Source organism: Nicotiana tabacum, chromosome 22, assembly GCF_000715075.1.
Source record: "Nicotiana tabacum cultivar K326 chromosome 22, ASM71507v2, whole genome shotgun sequence".
Classification (NCBI taxonomy): Eukaryota; Viridiplantae; Streptophyta; class Magnoliopsida; order Solanales; family Solanaceae; genus Nicotiana; species Nicotiana tabacum.
Genome location: NC_134101.1, coordinates 170,006,848 through 170,022,359, shown reverse-complemented (window position 1 = coordinate 170,022,359; position 15,512 = coordinate 170,006,848). Strand labels below are relative to the sequence as shown.

General features: G+C 34.9%; 1 protein-coding gene across 1 annotated transcript; it reads left to right on the top strand.

Annotated features, from left to right (window-relative positions):
• Positions 1 to 2,571: 2,571 nt before the first annotated feature.
• On the top strand, positions 2,572 to 11,481 carry LOC107786515 (sucrose synthase 2-like). The gene is made up of 16 exons (XM_075244958.1): positions 2,572 to 2,781; positions 2,871 to 2,999; positions 3,568 to 3,700; positions 4,484 to 4,635; positions 4,723 to 4,915; positions 5,262 to 5,380; positions 5,488 to 5,704; positions 6,108 to 6,203; positions 6,287 to 6,461; positions 6,938 to 7,053; positions 7,161 to 7,327; positions 8,779 to 9,003; positions 10,109 to 10,430; positions 10,515 to 10,759; positions 10,884 to 11,022; positions 11,188 to 11,481. Exons 2-16 carry the CDS (start codon positions 2,902 to 2,904, stop codon positions 11,221 to 11,223), a joined length of 2,433 nt encoding a protein of 810 aa, XP_075101059.1. The 5' UTR covers positions 2,572 to 2,781; positions 2,871 to 2,901; the 3' UTR covers positions 11,224 to 11,481.
• Positions 11,482 to 15,512: the final 4,031 nt, after the last annotated feature.

Sequence of the window (15,512 nt, the reverse complement as noted above, 5' to 3'; positions counted from 1 at the left end):
ACGGCATAGAGCTCATGGAACATCAATCAACATTGTCAATTCCAGAACAATGTCTGAGAGATATTGTGGATAAGTTACAAAGAAGCTACTTATGAGCTTACAAATATTTGTAATTGGCTATTAAGAGGTCTAGTTCAAACAAAACCTTTCCTAGAAGGTGGTTGCATAGATTAGGTGCTATTCAAAAGAATTATATTTGTATGTGAGATTTGAAAGTTCTATTAATAAAATAAAAAGGCTCTAAGCGTTGTTTTTTTTTTATAAATTGTCTTAGTTACTTAATACTTTGCAATTATATTAAATAAATTATAACACTATTATAATTACTAGAATATTTCATTACAAGTCTTTTATTTTAATATTTTATAATTCTTTACTTAGTTTTTTAACTTCCGTTTTAACATTTAAGTTTATTAAATAGTAAAAAAAAACGAGCCGTTGCAAACTTTAAAAACTTAGTCATTATCAAAAAACTAGACGTTTTTTTTTAAAACTGCACTTAAGGCCCGCGAACCCGTCCCGTCCCGTTTCGTTTGTTAGCGGGACCGGATGGATCGAGCGTTTTGTCCCGTCCCGTCCCGCCACCGTCCCGCTTAAATGTCATCCCGTCCCATCTTGTCCCATTAATTTTGTCCCGTTCCGTCCGGTCCCGTTAGACAGCCATAGTGGCAGCCTTCGAAGACTCTCCCAGTACTAACGTGGCCTAAATATAACAAGGATAATTTTGGCCCATACGATTCTACTATGAACTCCCGCTTAAACATCAAGACAGTGACTAGAGCAGCTAAGACCATTACAAATCATTATGAAAATCATTCAAAACCAATAAGACTCTAGTATTTTTGGTACTTTTTTATTAGACATAAAATTTAAGAAAGAAGGACTTTTGAAATTTGGTAATCCAAATATGCTATGTAAATATAAAATATATCATTAAAAGTAAAATAAAAAATTCATAGTAAAAGTATTTTAAAATATAGAAAGCTTTTTAACATATTAATCGAAGAAAATGTCACATAAAATAGACTACAAAAACACTAAATGTTGAATAAATATTTCCAGTGAGATGGCTAGCTAAGTGATCGAGACATGGGAGTAACAAATGGGAGGTTTCATGTTTAAATCTCGGCTTAACACTTGGTGTGCATTTCTCTACAATTTTGGGGGTAATTTAACTCAATACATGTATTTTGGACTGTGGTACACTGAACTCAATCTAAGGGAAAGGATCAAGAAGTACTTTCTTTACGATGCAATATTTTTGTTTTATTCTTCGGTATATTTTGAAGTTATCCATACCTTTGATATATTAAATTATCTCGTATTTATCTAATATGAATTTCACGGATCTTCAACATGAAATATAATAAAAATAATTCTAAACTATAATAAAAGTAGCTACAGGGGAAAATTTGAATCTTATTCAAAAATATCTTGACACTTCAAATTCAATTAGTCAACTCTAAAACTGTATTGAAGTCAAGAATAAATAAATAATAATTTACTAATAATAAGACATGAGCGATCTGAAAGTATAACATATAATAAAATTGAGATGTTTCTTATAACAGAACATTAAATTTAGACCTTTTCTCTTCGTGAAATTAACTGAATAGCAAGCAATTCAGTAAATTAATCAAGAAGCGCTATACGTAAAGCACAAATTAATCCAAACTCCACTTGAATAAAAAGTAAAAAAGAAATAAGGATAAATAGAGAATGGCTGCTACGCGTCTACTTTGACCCCTACTTTGTTGGATACCGACATTTGGCGCTGCTTAGCACAACATTAACATATTATTTACCCATTTCCTTAAGTTTTGCGAATGGACACATGTTACATTTCAAAGGCGCAATCACTTGCCACCATTTGAGCTGCGAGTACGACAGCATCATCCGAACACTGAATTTATTCAAACCACAAAAAAGCAAAGATATTAGTTTGAACAGTAGAGAAGGGTAGTGAAACAACTGGAAGTCAAATGGTAAGGGTGGGATTCAACATTTTAAACCAATTACTTTAAATTTATTAGTACTTATATTATTGTAATTATATCAATTTGCATAGGAATATCGCAAGTTTCAAAATCCAACTTCACTAAACTATCCAAATTTTAAATTTGCTTAAAAAAGTTTTTGTCATCACTTTTAGTGTAGAATATATAAATCAAATTAAACTCTTAATATTTGTGTCTAATCAAATTCATCACATGAAAAAGAATATATCGATGAATGACTTGAATAATAATTACTACAAATTTCACATACATATAACAATTGTTTGCATATATACATAAATAGAAAAAAAAAGTTTGTTATTCTAATATCGGCATCAAACCACATTATTTGCTAATAAATAATCATTTTTATAAAGAATATATATATCAGGCATTCAATAACGAGGGAAAGAAAATAAAACTTAACTTACAATACAATGATGTTATAGGATTTGTACATTATTCTATTATTATTAAATTGCTAATTTCACTTGTCATAAACAGTAATACTGTTTAGATAAGTTGGAAGTACAAAAAAAATTTAAATTAATTATTTCGCACCGGTTGCTAAGCCGACATATTACATCCACAACAATAATGGAAGAGACGTAGGTTAGTTCTCTTGGTTAAGGAGGAGTCTCGAATTTGATTCTAACATTTGTCCCAAGCAAACCTGCGAACAAACAATGATGTTCTTACACGAGTACAACATTACCATGGGCTGTATGGGTCCCACGTAATGAGAGCCTTCTGACTCGCTTACTCTTGGAAACCAGAATACGCAGTAAACCGCCACCTTTTTCTCTGTTGTTGTGTTTGAGCTTTTCTTTCTTCTATAATTGGTACCCATTTCTCATATATTATCATCTTTAGATTTTGTTCCCGAATTGTTACTCGAAAAGAAATGGCGAATCCAAAGTTCACAAGAGTACCTAGCATGAGGGAGAGAGTTGAGGATACTCTCTCTGCTCACCGTAATCAGCTTGTTGCTCTCCTCTCCAGGTATATTAATAAACTCTATATACTTGTTATTTTCTTTATTTTTTTGTCTTTACTGATAAATTTAACTGTTTTCTTCTTTAAATCTTGCTTTCGATGCATGATTTCTGTTGTGTTAAATTGCGTAACCATTTTATCTAAAAGTTTATGCTGATAAACACTTTTAAATTTTAATATGTAAATTATATTATGTCTCAACATCAACATGTGGATGGCCAAAAATATAAAGCTTAATTTTCGTTATTTTGAATGATTTTTCTCTGCGAGTGTTACGGTTTGCGTACACATTACCTAAACCTCCTCCCTAGTCCCCACTTGTGGGAATTTAATTTTTTTTTTCTTTGTTTTTTTTTGTTGTTGTTGTTGTCTGAGTTCAATTCCTACCATGTTAGCTTGGCAAAAATAAGTTGGTAAAGCTTGACCCCAACTAGTTTTAGTTGATCGATTTATTTGGTGATTTATAGTTCAATAATAATAATTACTATTAGAGAAAGTTCCAGCAGCTTTTCTGTTTGTTTTTCCAGTTTTAGTGATTGATATATGTGTATATATATTCTTTGTTTCTTTTAAGATACGTGGCGCAGGGGAAGGGGATATTGCAACCTCACCACTTGATCGATGAGTTCAACAACGCTGTATGTGATGACACTGCTTGTGAGAAGCTCAAAGATGGTCCCTTTAGTGAAGTCTTGAAAGCTACTCAGGTATATTCACTAATCCATGGGAATCAAGATGATACTGTATATCTTTATTATGGTGTCTTTCAGAAATTTGACGATGATGAAATGCAACTTTTCTCTGTTTGTCACCTTATCCAGACTGTTTTTTTATTTTTTATTTTTCATTTTTTAACTTGAAATGCTCTTAATTTCCTTTGTTTATCGATAAGACCGGATTTACAATGTATGAACGGAGCATCTTAAGAACCTTCTGGAATGAAGATATAAGATATAAAACATGGTGTCCGTTTTCTCCTTTGTGGAATCAGTGTACATATAGACTGTTATTTTGGTCCCACTTTCTGGATCTTCTGATCACACCTTCTCATGCAGAGGCGAGCTTGATGGTTTCAACCTTTAAATTCTTACTATTGAATCCATTTCACTTTCGAAATTATGAGTTCGAAATCTAATATTTGTTGAAATTTTTGCAAATGTTCACATATAAGTTTAAGCTTTGTGTCAAGAATACTGGGCTCAATGGATTCCAATAGACCAGGCTGTATCCGCCTCTGTCTCCACTCTCCCTGCATCCACTTCTTTCGTGTGACTAATAATGCTTAATGAGCTAGAACTCGTTTTAATGTTTGAATAAGTTGCTTATATCAGAGCAGCTTTTGATGTTTCAATCTTTAACGGGTTATGCAGTACCAGCATTCTGCGGCTGAAAAACAGGAATCTGAGATTTACTTGTCTCTGGCTGAATTTCTTGTTCATTTTGCTAACAAGTACTTTGGAGTTAATGCTTGCTCTCTGTTGTCAAAATAGGAAGCCATTGTGCTGCCACCATTTGTTGCCATAGCAGTTCGTCCAAGGCCAGGTGTTTGGGAGTATGTTCGTGTTAATGTATATGATTTGAGCGTTGAACAATTGACTGTTCCTGAATATCTTCATTTCAAGGAAGAACTTGTGGATGGAGAGTAAGCTCTTTCTTATTTCAATACGAAACATAAAAATTTACAGAAGTTGAATAATTAACAAATTTGTTGATTTTTAATGTATGCCAGGGGTAATAATCACTTTGTGCTTGAGCTGGATTTTGAGCCATTTAATGCATCAGTTCCTCGTCCATCTCGATCGTCATCCATTGGCAATGGAGTCCAATTCCTCAATCGTCATCTTTCCTCAATTATGTTTCGCAGCAAAGACTCTCTGGACCCCTTACTTGATTTCCTTAGAGGACACTGTCATAAAGGGAATGTAAGTACCAAAAGCAGTTTTCCCTTTGTAAATGTCTGCTTGTCCCTGATTATCTACTAAATCTTTCAACACGCGCAACCATTATAAGAAATGTACAATACTTCTAGTTAGAATTTCATCATCGACAAACTATCTGCTTTACTTTTTATTTTTCCCATTTGATGGATGATAGTTTAGTTTATATAACAGATGATATTTTGGTTGAAGGGTACCATGAACTTTTTCACAACCACTTAATGGATACATAGTTGTAATAGTTGACATTTTGGAATAATATTGTCTCACTTGGAAATGTTTAAGAAGTATTACTACTTCTATTTGTAAGATGGATTGTTTATCTATGCAGGTCTTGATGTTGAATGATCGTATACAGCGAATCTCCAGGCTGGAGTCTGCTCTTTCTAAAGCAGAGGATTATCTCTCCAAGCTATCACCAGATACATCCTATAATGAGTTCGAATACGCGTGAGCTTGTACACATTTGTTTTGTTTTCTTTCAAGCGCATGTAATTGCTCAAGAAAAGGGAAATCTATAGGAGTTGAAACATTGTTATGGAACAATGTGCATGCAGATTGCAAGAAATGGGCTTTGAGAGAGGTTGGGGTGATACTGCCAGACGTGTTTTGGAGACGATGCATCTTCTTTCTGACATTCTTCAGGCTCCGGATCCATCAACCTTGGAGACATTTCTTGGTAGACTACCTATGGTGTTCAATGTCGTCATATTATCCCCTCATGGATATTTTGGCCAAGCAAATGTCTTGGGTTTGCCCGACACTGGTGGCCAGGTAATAACAAGGAGAATGAGGTCTTGTATTATGTACTCCCTCCGTTCCAATCTATATGAACCTATTTGACTGGGTATGGAAAGAAATGAAGACTTGTAAAACTTGTGGTTCTTTAGAAATTCCAAACATTACATTTGGTTTTTTCCCTCTTCCTGGAAATTATACTACTGAATCATCTCTAGATGTTCCAGTTTAACTTGAGACGTAAGGGTAAATAACGGACCATTACTCTGTCCTTTCTTGCAGTAGGCTTGGTACAATGAATATAGTTCGCATAGTTGCCGGAAGCTAGAGCTGTGTTAGAAAACTCAGGAACATTAATTTGGCGATGCTAATCACTGCTAATGTTACTGAAGCATCCATGGTTTTCCTTGATGTTATTCTCCTTTTGGTTGCTTCACAGGTTGTCTATATACTGGATCAAGTGCGTGCCTTGGAGGCCGAAATGCTTCTTAGAATAAAGCAACAAGGACTTAACTTCAAGCCTAGAATCCTTGTCGTGAGTACATATATATTATGCAAGCTCTTATTTGGTTTGTGGGATTGCAGTTGACATCAATTTGCTTACTCTGATTACTAAAGGTCACACGGCTGATACCTGACGCTAAAGGAACCACGTGCAACCAGAGGTTGGAGAGGATTAGTGGAACTGAATACTCGCATATTTTACGTGTCCCTTTTAGGACAGAGAAGGGAATCCTTCATAAATGGATATCTAGGTTTGATGTATGGCCTTACCTGGAGAAGTTCACTGAGGTAACCTCTTTGTCCCTTGGAAATTGCCTTTTGTTGCTGATGTTTCTGCTAGTGTGCTTAAATGACGGATGTTAACTAGTCACTTGCTAGCGTTTGCAATAGCAACGGGAAAAGAAAGGATTTTTGCTAGTTTGAAGTCTGCCTCCAAGAAAAATTATATTAAAAGTTTATGGCTAGTGGAAACATCAGTCATTCATGTACCTTATTTCTATGCCCAAGTTGTTTAAGTTGAAAGTAATTTGGCCAACTATGCAAATTGGGAGAACGTGTAGCCAACTATTGTGTTTGCCGACATGTTGATATACTTTTTGGTCCTGATTTATATTTGTTGGTTTGTCATACTGGATGAAGCAATTCTCATGTTTTTCTGCTTATATATATTGGAAGAAGAGATACTTGTCGTTTCATCATTTTTCTCGACCTCTCTATTACCAACACTTTGCCAATTTAATGTTTGGAAATGTCTTCTTGACCGGGATGTGGCAAGTGAAATGACCGCTGAGCTCCAGGGAAAGCCAGATCTGATTATTGGCAACTACAGTGATGGAAATTTAGTTGCCTCCCTTTTGGCATATAAAATGGGTGTCACACAGGTAGGAAATACATGATTCTTTATCTTGCTAGCACTAAGTCTTGAGGTTATGTATCTGCAATAGAAATTTTACGCTTTGCCTTCATTTCTTTTTAATTATTTTTCCAGTGTACCATTGCTCATGCCTTGGAAAAAACAAAGTATCCTGATTCTGACATCTACTGGAAAAAGTTTGAGGAGAAATATCATTTTTCATGTCAGTTTACTGCTGATCTACTGGCAATGAATAATTCAGATTTCATTATCACCAGTACTTATCAAGAGATTGCAGGAACGTAAGTCATTTTAATCTGGTCGTTTAAATCTGATATTTCTTCCCTAGTAGTCTATTCAATCCGAATTTCAGTTCAGTATATGATGTCATCGGTTGAGGAACTGTGATTGGTAACCTTATCAAATCCGTAGCTGCTCTATAATTTTATTTCGTAATTGGAGAAACAATTTTTTATTATTGAGCTTGTAGTCTGAGCTAGAATTTGGTTCTTTATCTATCAAGTAGCATAATACTACAACTATTTTTTATGTGTGGCAATTTGCAATTTCAATTTTCTATTTCTATAAGTTGCAGCTTTTCTTCCTGTTCTGATCATATTTACATGGCTGAAACTCAATAGAAAACTAGGCTAGTTGATCAAAAGTAGTTGGATGCTTTAAAATTAGTAGACGTTTTGCTAAATGAGTGACCAATGTTATTAAAAAAACGTTCATGTTTTCAACCCTTTTGGCATACATTTGACCACTGCCCAAGATTTTGGATAAGTACATGCAGTGCTTATAATTATAAAGCATTTTATCCCACCTTGTTTTTCATTATGAAAATTAAGTAATTTACGAGTATTTGTATAAGTTACTTCATAAATTAGAAGTAAATCTGGATTGTGTAAAGTTATTCGCCCCGTATATACTGAAAGCTACTTGAACAAGCAAAAAAACAGACAAACGTAACATTCTCCATGGATTAATGAGACTTGTATATATATATATATATATATGTAAAGAGAGAGAGAGAGAGATTTGGCTTGTAACCACATGTATATTATGCCATATGGATGTGACATTGATGTGACTAGACCTAAATGTTTTGTTTCAATGTCCACGGGAGTTTTACGTAGAGTTAAGAGGAGAAGAGAGTGAGGAATACTAATGTTTGATGGTACCCCTTGGCTTCTTGACCTGGATACTCAGTGTTCTTATTCATGCCTATACTTTGGTCCTTGATTTCATTCTCCCTTTTCTAGCTTGAGCTGCATCAAAGAAATTCCACTGTAAAAAAAATAATGCTCACCATATTGGTGCAACATGGCAAACATGTATCCTATTTGATGATCAATCAACTTTATTTTTCTCCTGTTAATTGACCTCAGTGTGTAACTCTCTATGTATGATAGCATTGTAACTTGTGTCATGATTCATAAATAGGGTACTAGAATTGGATGGTTGACATAGTAAATGGTCAATTGATGATCCACAAAATATGCACCTACTGATTAAAATGTGATAGGGCAGGTTTATTTTTGTTTGTGGTTAACACAGTACTTAACCCTATATTTAATACAATTTGGCTTATCTACAATCTTTTCTTCAGTGTTTATGCGAATTCCTTATTGCACAACAATATTGTCTTTCTGAGTTCTATTCTGTTGTTGCTTACACTTTTATTATTCCAGTAACATAGATGTGAAGACATTAGATTGGTTGCTTGCAAATTGATAGCCACTTGTTTCAGGAAGAATACTGTTGGTCAGTACGAGAGCCATACTGCATTCACCCTCCCGGGACTATATCGCGTCGTTCATGGCATTGATGTTTTCGATCCCAAATTCAATATAGTGTCTCCTGGAGCTGACATGACAATTTATTTCCCATATTCTGACAAGGAAAAAAGACTAACGTCTTTGCATGGCTCGATTGAAAAGTTGTTATTTGATCCTGCGCAGAATGAAGAGCATATGTAAGTGGCATCCGTTTGTACTTAATTTTTTTGGAATAGATGACATATTATTTGCATGAATATGAAAAGGAGGGTCTGATATGATTTTCTATAGATAAACTACCAATGATATTATTTAAAAACTCCTGGATACTGTATTAGGAGAAGAAGAGAACCAGGGGTAGATGGCATTAGAATCCCTTAAATCTTGAAGAGTCGTCACTAACGCTCCCAACACTTCTGCCTCAGACCCTCAACTAAATACTATTATTGTTGATTTCTTTGGAGAAGCTATAAGAATCTCTCTCTCCTTATGGTGAAAATTTTACTTGGCTTTATACTTAACTTCCAAGGCTCCCTCTTATAAAATGCAAAAACTGTCTGTATTCACTCTCTTGGTTAACAATTGATCCAATCAAATGCATATGGAACATCTTTCTTTACGTTTCTTCTAAAGTTCGTTTGAGGATAAGGAGTAGAATCTGAGAAGATAGACTAGTAGGTAACCTTAGGGACGGATGTGGAAATTAACATATGGGCTCAGCTTTTCTGCCGAGTGCAGACCATGTATATGCGTTAAAAAATTCACTAAACAAGTAAATGTTTGATTTTGAACCCAGTAAATCAAATGAGTTGTGGTAGAATCTCGAACTCGAACCGATAAAGTTCAAATCCAGGATCCGCTTTTAGGTAAACTCTACCTTGGGAAGTGTTATATATATGTCCCTGATTATTTCTTTTTCCGTTTCCTTTCTATTTTAATTTTTAAAGTTATTTTTAGATGGTTTTATTTTTTGATAAGTGGTAAGTTGTTAATATTCCAAATTAAATGCCATTGTCATAACTATATACATTTATAAAGAATGATTGATCCTAGTTTCTCATTCCTAAGATCCAAATAAGGCAATAAACAATGTCTTAGTAATTGGACCTGCTTCTGGTGATCAACGCTTGATCGCGTAGTTAGTTATAGATGACTGTAAAAACTTTAACCATTTTAATGGTTTTGTCAAAGAACAAATATCGGACATATTATAGAGAATGGACTATTGTACTTTGCTTCTGATTGGTCATTTTATTGTGATCCGTAAATTGGCTGTGACTGATGTCATATCTTTGCTTACAGAGGTAATCTGAATGATAAATCAAAACCCATAATTTTTTCAATGGCAAGGCTAGACCATGTTAAGAACATTACGGGACTAGTTGAGTGCTATGCTAAAAATGCCACATTGAGGGAATTGGCGAACCTTGTTGTAGTAGCTGGATACAACGATGTAAAGAAATCCAGTGATAGAGAAGAAATAACAGAAATTGAGAAGATGCATGCTCTTATTAAGGAGCATAAATTGGATGGGCAATTCAGATGGGTATCAGCCCAAACAAACCGGGCACGTAATGGTGAGCTCTATCGCTATATAGCTGACCAGAGAGGTATATTTGTTCAGGTATGCTATTTGTATTGTATTAGTCCAATTTCATTTTTTGCACCAAAAGAAAGGTTGTTATTGTGACGTATATGTTTGTTTTAGCCTGCATTTTATGAAGCATTTGGACTAACGGTGGTTGAAGCTATGACTTGTGGTCTTCCAACATTTGCAACTTGCCATGGTGGTCCTAATGAGATCATTGAACCCGGTGTATCTGGGTTCCATATTGATCCTTATCATCCCGATAAAGCTGCTGAACTCATGTCAGAATTCTTTCAACGCTGCAAACAAGATCCTACTCACTGGGAAAAAATATCTGCATCTGGTCTCCGAAGGATTCTTGAGAGGTCTGTAGTTGTGTACATGTATAGAAGATTAAAGAATGCTACCTTGATATTTATTTGAATCAAAAATAACAGGAACATCTCTTTTTTGAACATCACTCAAGTTCTTATATTAAATAATTTTTAGGTATACGTGGAAGATTTACTCCGAGAGGCTGATGACTTTATCTGGCGTATATGGTTTCTGGAAGCTTGTTTCAAAACTTGAGAGGCGTGAAACTAGACGATACCTTGAGATGTTCTACATTCTCAAATTCCGCGAGTTGGTGAGTGCCTTTTAGCTCCTTTTCAGTTCCAATAAACTATATATGTGGTTTAAGTAAGTATTAAGCATAAACATGTCCGTGCTTGGGGCTGTCGAAAATGCTATGGACATATCCTGAGCTAAGGATTTTTCAAGAAAATTGATGTTAGCTTTACTCTATTTACAGGCAAAATCTGTACCTCTAGCAATTGATGACAAGTGATGGTGCAACCAGTAGGATGCGAAAATAATCATAATAGCGTACGCGGATAGCGAGTAGCAGTAGTTGTGAACTCCATCAAAATGAAGACATGAATTTTATACGCAACTCTTTGTGCCACTGTCAATAAATGTGATGTTATTGTAAAAGCAATTTACTGCCCCAGTCTACTTGAACTCCCAAGGTTCCTGTTGTAGTTCTTAAACCAATGTTCACTGTTAGTGGTGTTTTTTCCGGTTAAAGAGATATATTAATATGAAATACTACACACTGTTATTTTTTTGTGTGTGTGCTAGGGGCGGGTTGGTACTAAGGGGTTAGGGGAGAAAAAGAATAAGATGTGGAAAGGATTAATGGAGAGGAAGATTGGACCGGGGGATTAGTTGCGTAAAAGAAGGGGCTACTGGGGAGAAGATTGAAGGAGTTACATGTATTTCTTCTCTTTTAGAAAAAATAAACATGCTTAAGGCCTCATTTGTTTGCACTTAATAGAGGTCTGAATCTTAATCATTCAGATCTCAAACATGCGTTTATTTTAAGTGTGAATCTTAATTATTTAGATCTTAATTATTAAGTGTGTTTTTTTTACTTCACAATGACTTGATGGGTTTAAATAGGTATGTATGATTAAGATCTATAACATAGACTTAATGTCATTAAGATGCTATCACATATTCATTATTAACTGCCGCCACCATTATCGCCATTACCATCCACCATCCCCACAACTTCTATCACCATCATTCTCACCCACAATCAACACTCATCCACCTCAACTACCACAATTAACTACCCCATCACTATCAACAACCACAGCCGGCACTGCCCATCATTATAACCTACCACCCACCCACCACTTTCCTCAATCACAACTACTACCACCATCCGTCATTATTAACTATCACTCCCACCACCACCATCGTCAATCATAATCGTCACCACTATCAATCACTAATAGCTATTAGCATGAACCACCATCATCAACCAAAACTACCACCGCACCTAGTCGGTATTCGCCCGTTAGCCACACCACCAACGACTATCATATTTTTAAAAAAAATTATAAAAAATTATATATTTTATTAATAGAATATTAGATTAATTAGTATTTCATTTGAATTTTATGTTTATTAATCTTCAAATAAATATTTATTATATATTCAGATGTTAAAATCAAACAGTCTTAATTATTTAGTATTCAGATCTTAATACACATTTTAATATATTTATATGTGTATTCAGATTCAAATGTCTTAATCTTAATACACATCTTGATATTTAGATGTGTATTTAGACGTCTTAAATCTTAAAAAAAAACAAATGAAGCCGTAGTCTCTTTCTGGAAATGACGTGTGTCACCGATTGATTTTATTTTATGACATGTCCGCAGCGAGTGAATTTCACACAGATGATCTCCTGGACAGAGGTGTTTAGGAGACACATTTCTGCCAAGTAAAAGTGTTTACCTGGTCACGAGCAAAGTTTATATATTTAACTTACAAATGGTGCCAAGTTTAAGGGATTATTTAGCCTTTCAAAGAAGACAACGATAAAGAGAATACCCACTAGATTTTAGTTTTTTAAGAAGTTAGCTTTAATGAACTGTTCTGGTAACTTGATTGATTCCTCCGACTTTGATAAGCTATGTTAGTTGAACCATTTCATAGAAAGATCTGATAAAATTGAACGCACAATTGAGAACTAAATACGGAGTATAGAAATATAGGTAATTCGCACAAGAATTGAATTTGGAACCTCGTTCAAATACCATGTAACCTTAAAAGTCGACGGTGCTTTCACTGTGAAAGGATCCCCTCCAGTGAAATTTTGTCCAGTAATATTCAAAAGCATTGCTGATATTTGCCATTTGTCTACCCACATTTTCTATGATTGAGATTCATTCTTGTAATATATACAATTTAAAATGGTAAGACGGAGGCAGGATCTCCACGAAGGGGGTTCAAAAAAAAGTTGTATCTAGTGGGAATTGAACTCATGACCTTATGTAGATTTTGAACCCCCTTGACCACTAAACTACACTTTTAGATTGTGTTAAGGGGGTTCAAAACTTAATATATAGAGGTAAAAAACAGATTTTGCCTTATATATACAGTGTATTTTTTCGGCGAAAGGGGTTCGGGTGAACCCCTTGCGCCCCCCTAAATCCCCGAACCCCCTTCGCCCCCTAAATCCGCCCCTGGGTAAGACAACTGTGAGGAAAAATTAGAAAAAATGATAATGCTAACGGCGGACATTTCTATTGTAACTGCCTGCCATCTTTTATCACTTTGAAGTTTTAAAGCTGCAAAATGCAACATGTGGGGCCAGACTTTATATGTAAAGAAATATTTTGTCAAAATATATAGGAGTAATTTTTTTCAGTTAACTATATCTCTATTAATTTGGTTGTTTTAATCATTTGCCACATATACAAGCTTTTTGGTTTTCAAATTCAAATTCGTTGGAACAAAAGAGGCTCAGTTGGGTATTGACCAGACAAGGCCATGAGAATAAGAGGGTCCTTTCGAACAAAATCAAGACAAAAAAAAGAGGTCAGATTTCTTATTCTTTTGGTCATGACCACCGAGTTTAATATTAATGAAGTATTTGTTTTTACTTTTTAATGTGCATATTCATCTATTGACATACAAAAATATATATTTATGTATGGCGGGTAAATCTTGTGTGCAGTGAAAGAGTACAAATATTCAAAATAAAAATTTAGAGTTATATGTTTGTTTTATTTTTAATTGATTTTGTAGCTAATATTTTTTTTTTTGGTAATTAAAGGATTTTTATTAATCACCAAGTGAGTCATTACAAAATCACACATAACTTCACACTTAGTTAGATGTCTCTAAACAGTAACTATCTCTCCCTGTACATCCAGTTAAACCTCTCACCTCACCATCTAACTATTAAGTCAACTAACACTAACAACTATTCAAAATTTTAACTGTTGCAGTAGTCTCCTAGTTCCAGCATTAGCTCTGACATTACATACACATGTTATAGTTCTTGCTATTTCATCTACATCTCTATTGGTCTTCTCAAACACTCGATTGTTTCTTTCACATCATATCACGCCAGTAAGCTTGTATACCAAACAAGATTGATCGTACTACCTAAATCCTTCCTGCATAAGACAATTTTTTGTCTGTCCAGGAGGAAATTCTAGCTACCATTTTCTTTATCGGAGGTTGTCATTAAGCTAAGGACATCTTCTTAATTGATAAAGGCACTCCTAAGTATTTTACTGGGAGTTCACCTCTGGAGTAACCAAATCTTTGTTGCATCTCATCTTTCACTGCTTGTGTAACACCTCCATAGTAGATAAAACTCTTAGGCTGATTAGCTTGTAGTCCTGAGGCTCTATAAAATTGGTTAAGGCATTGTTGAAGCTGAGTACATAAGGTATATCACCTCTTGCAAATAGGAGCAAATCATCAGCAAAATTGAGATGTGTAATACCTAGCTTTGAACATCTAGGGGGAAATTTATACTCCTTCTCCTTTTGCAGTCCCTTGAGACTTCTACTTAAGTACTCCATTACAATTTCAAATAGGAAAGGTGAAATGGGATCACCTTGTCTCAGTCCTTTAGCTGCTGGGAAAGGAACTGAAGGTTCTCCATTCACCACAATTGAGTAGCTTACAGTCTTAACACAGGTTAGAACTCAGTCCTGAAATCTTCTAGGAATCCTAGCACAACCATGACCTGCTCCAAAAAGATCCACTCCACAGAATCATAGGTCTTGGTCAGGTCTATTTTGATCATTCATTTAGGAGAAGTATTCTTCCTTGTGTAAGCTTTGACAAACTCATGAGCCAAGATGTTGTTATCTGCATTTTTTCTCCCAGGAATGAAACCAACTTGTGCTTCACTAATGATGTTTGCTATAATTTTCTGTAATCTATTTGCCAGCACCTTTGAGATGATCTTATATAGTATTGAGCAACAGTCAATAGGTCTGAAATCTCTTGTTGTTATATGATGGCTTACCTTAGATACCAATGTAATTGCAGTGCAATTTATGGCTTTATATAGCTTACCAATAGTAAAGAAATCTTTAATTACTCTCACTCCATCACTTTTGATCATTGACCATGCTCCTATGAAGAAATAAGAGTTATATTCATCCACTCCAGGGGCCTTATCTTCATGTATTGCACACAATGCTGCATATATCTCTTCCTATGTTACTTCCACACATAAGCTCAACTGTTGTTCATGAGTGAGTTTAGGTCCATTTTTCATAGTTTCCTTGTTGATAGCAGGCAAAGATGCAGCAG

Coding starts and splice junctions, on each gene's coding strand:
- LOC107786515 (XM_075244958.1), top strand. CDS start 2,902: ATGGCGAATCCAAAGTTCACAAGAGTACCTAGCATGAGGGAGAGAGTT. Junction 7,054..7,160: donor ATAAAATGGGTGTCACACAG/GTAGGAAATACA, acceptor TTATTTTTCCAG/TGTACCATTGCTCATGCCTT. Junction 10,760..10,883: donor CTCCGAAGGATTCTTGAGAG/GTCTGTAGTTGT, acceptor AATAATTTTTAG/GTATACGTGGAAGATTTACT.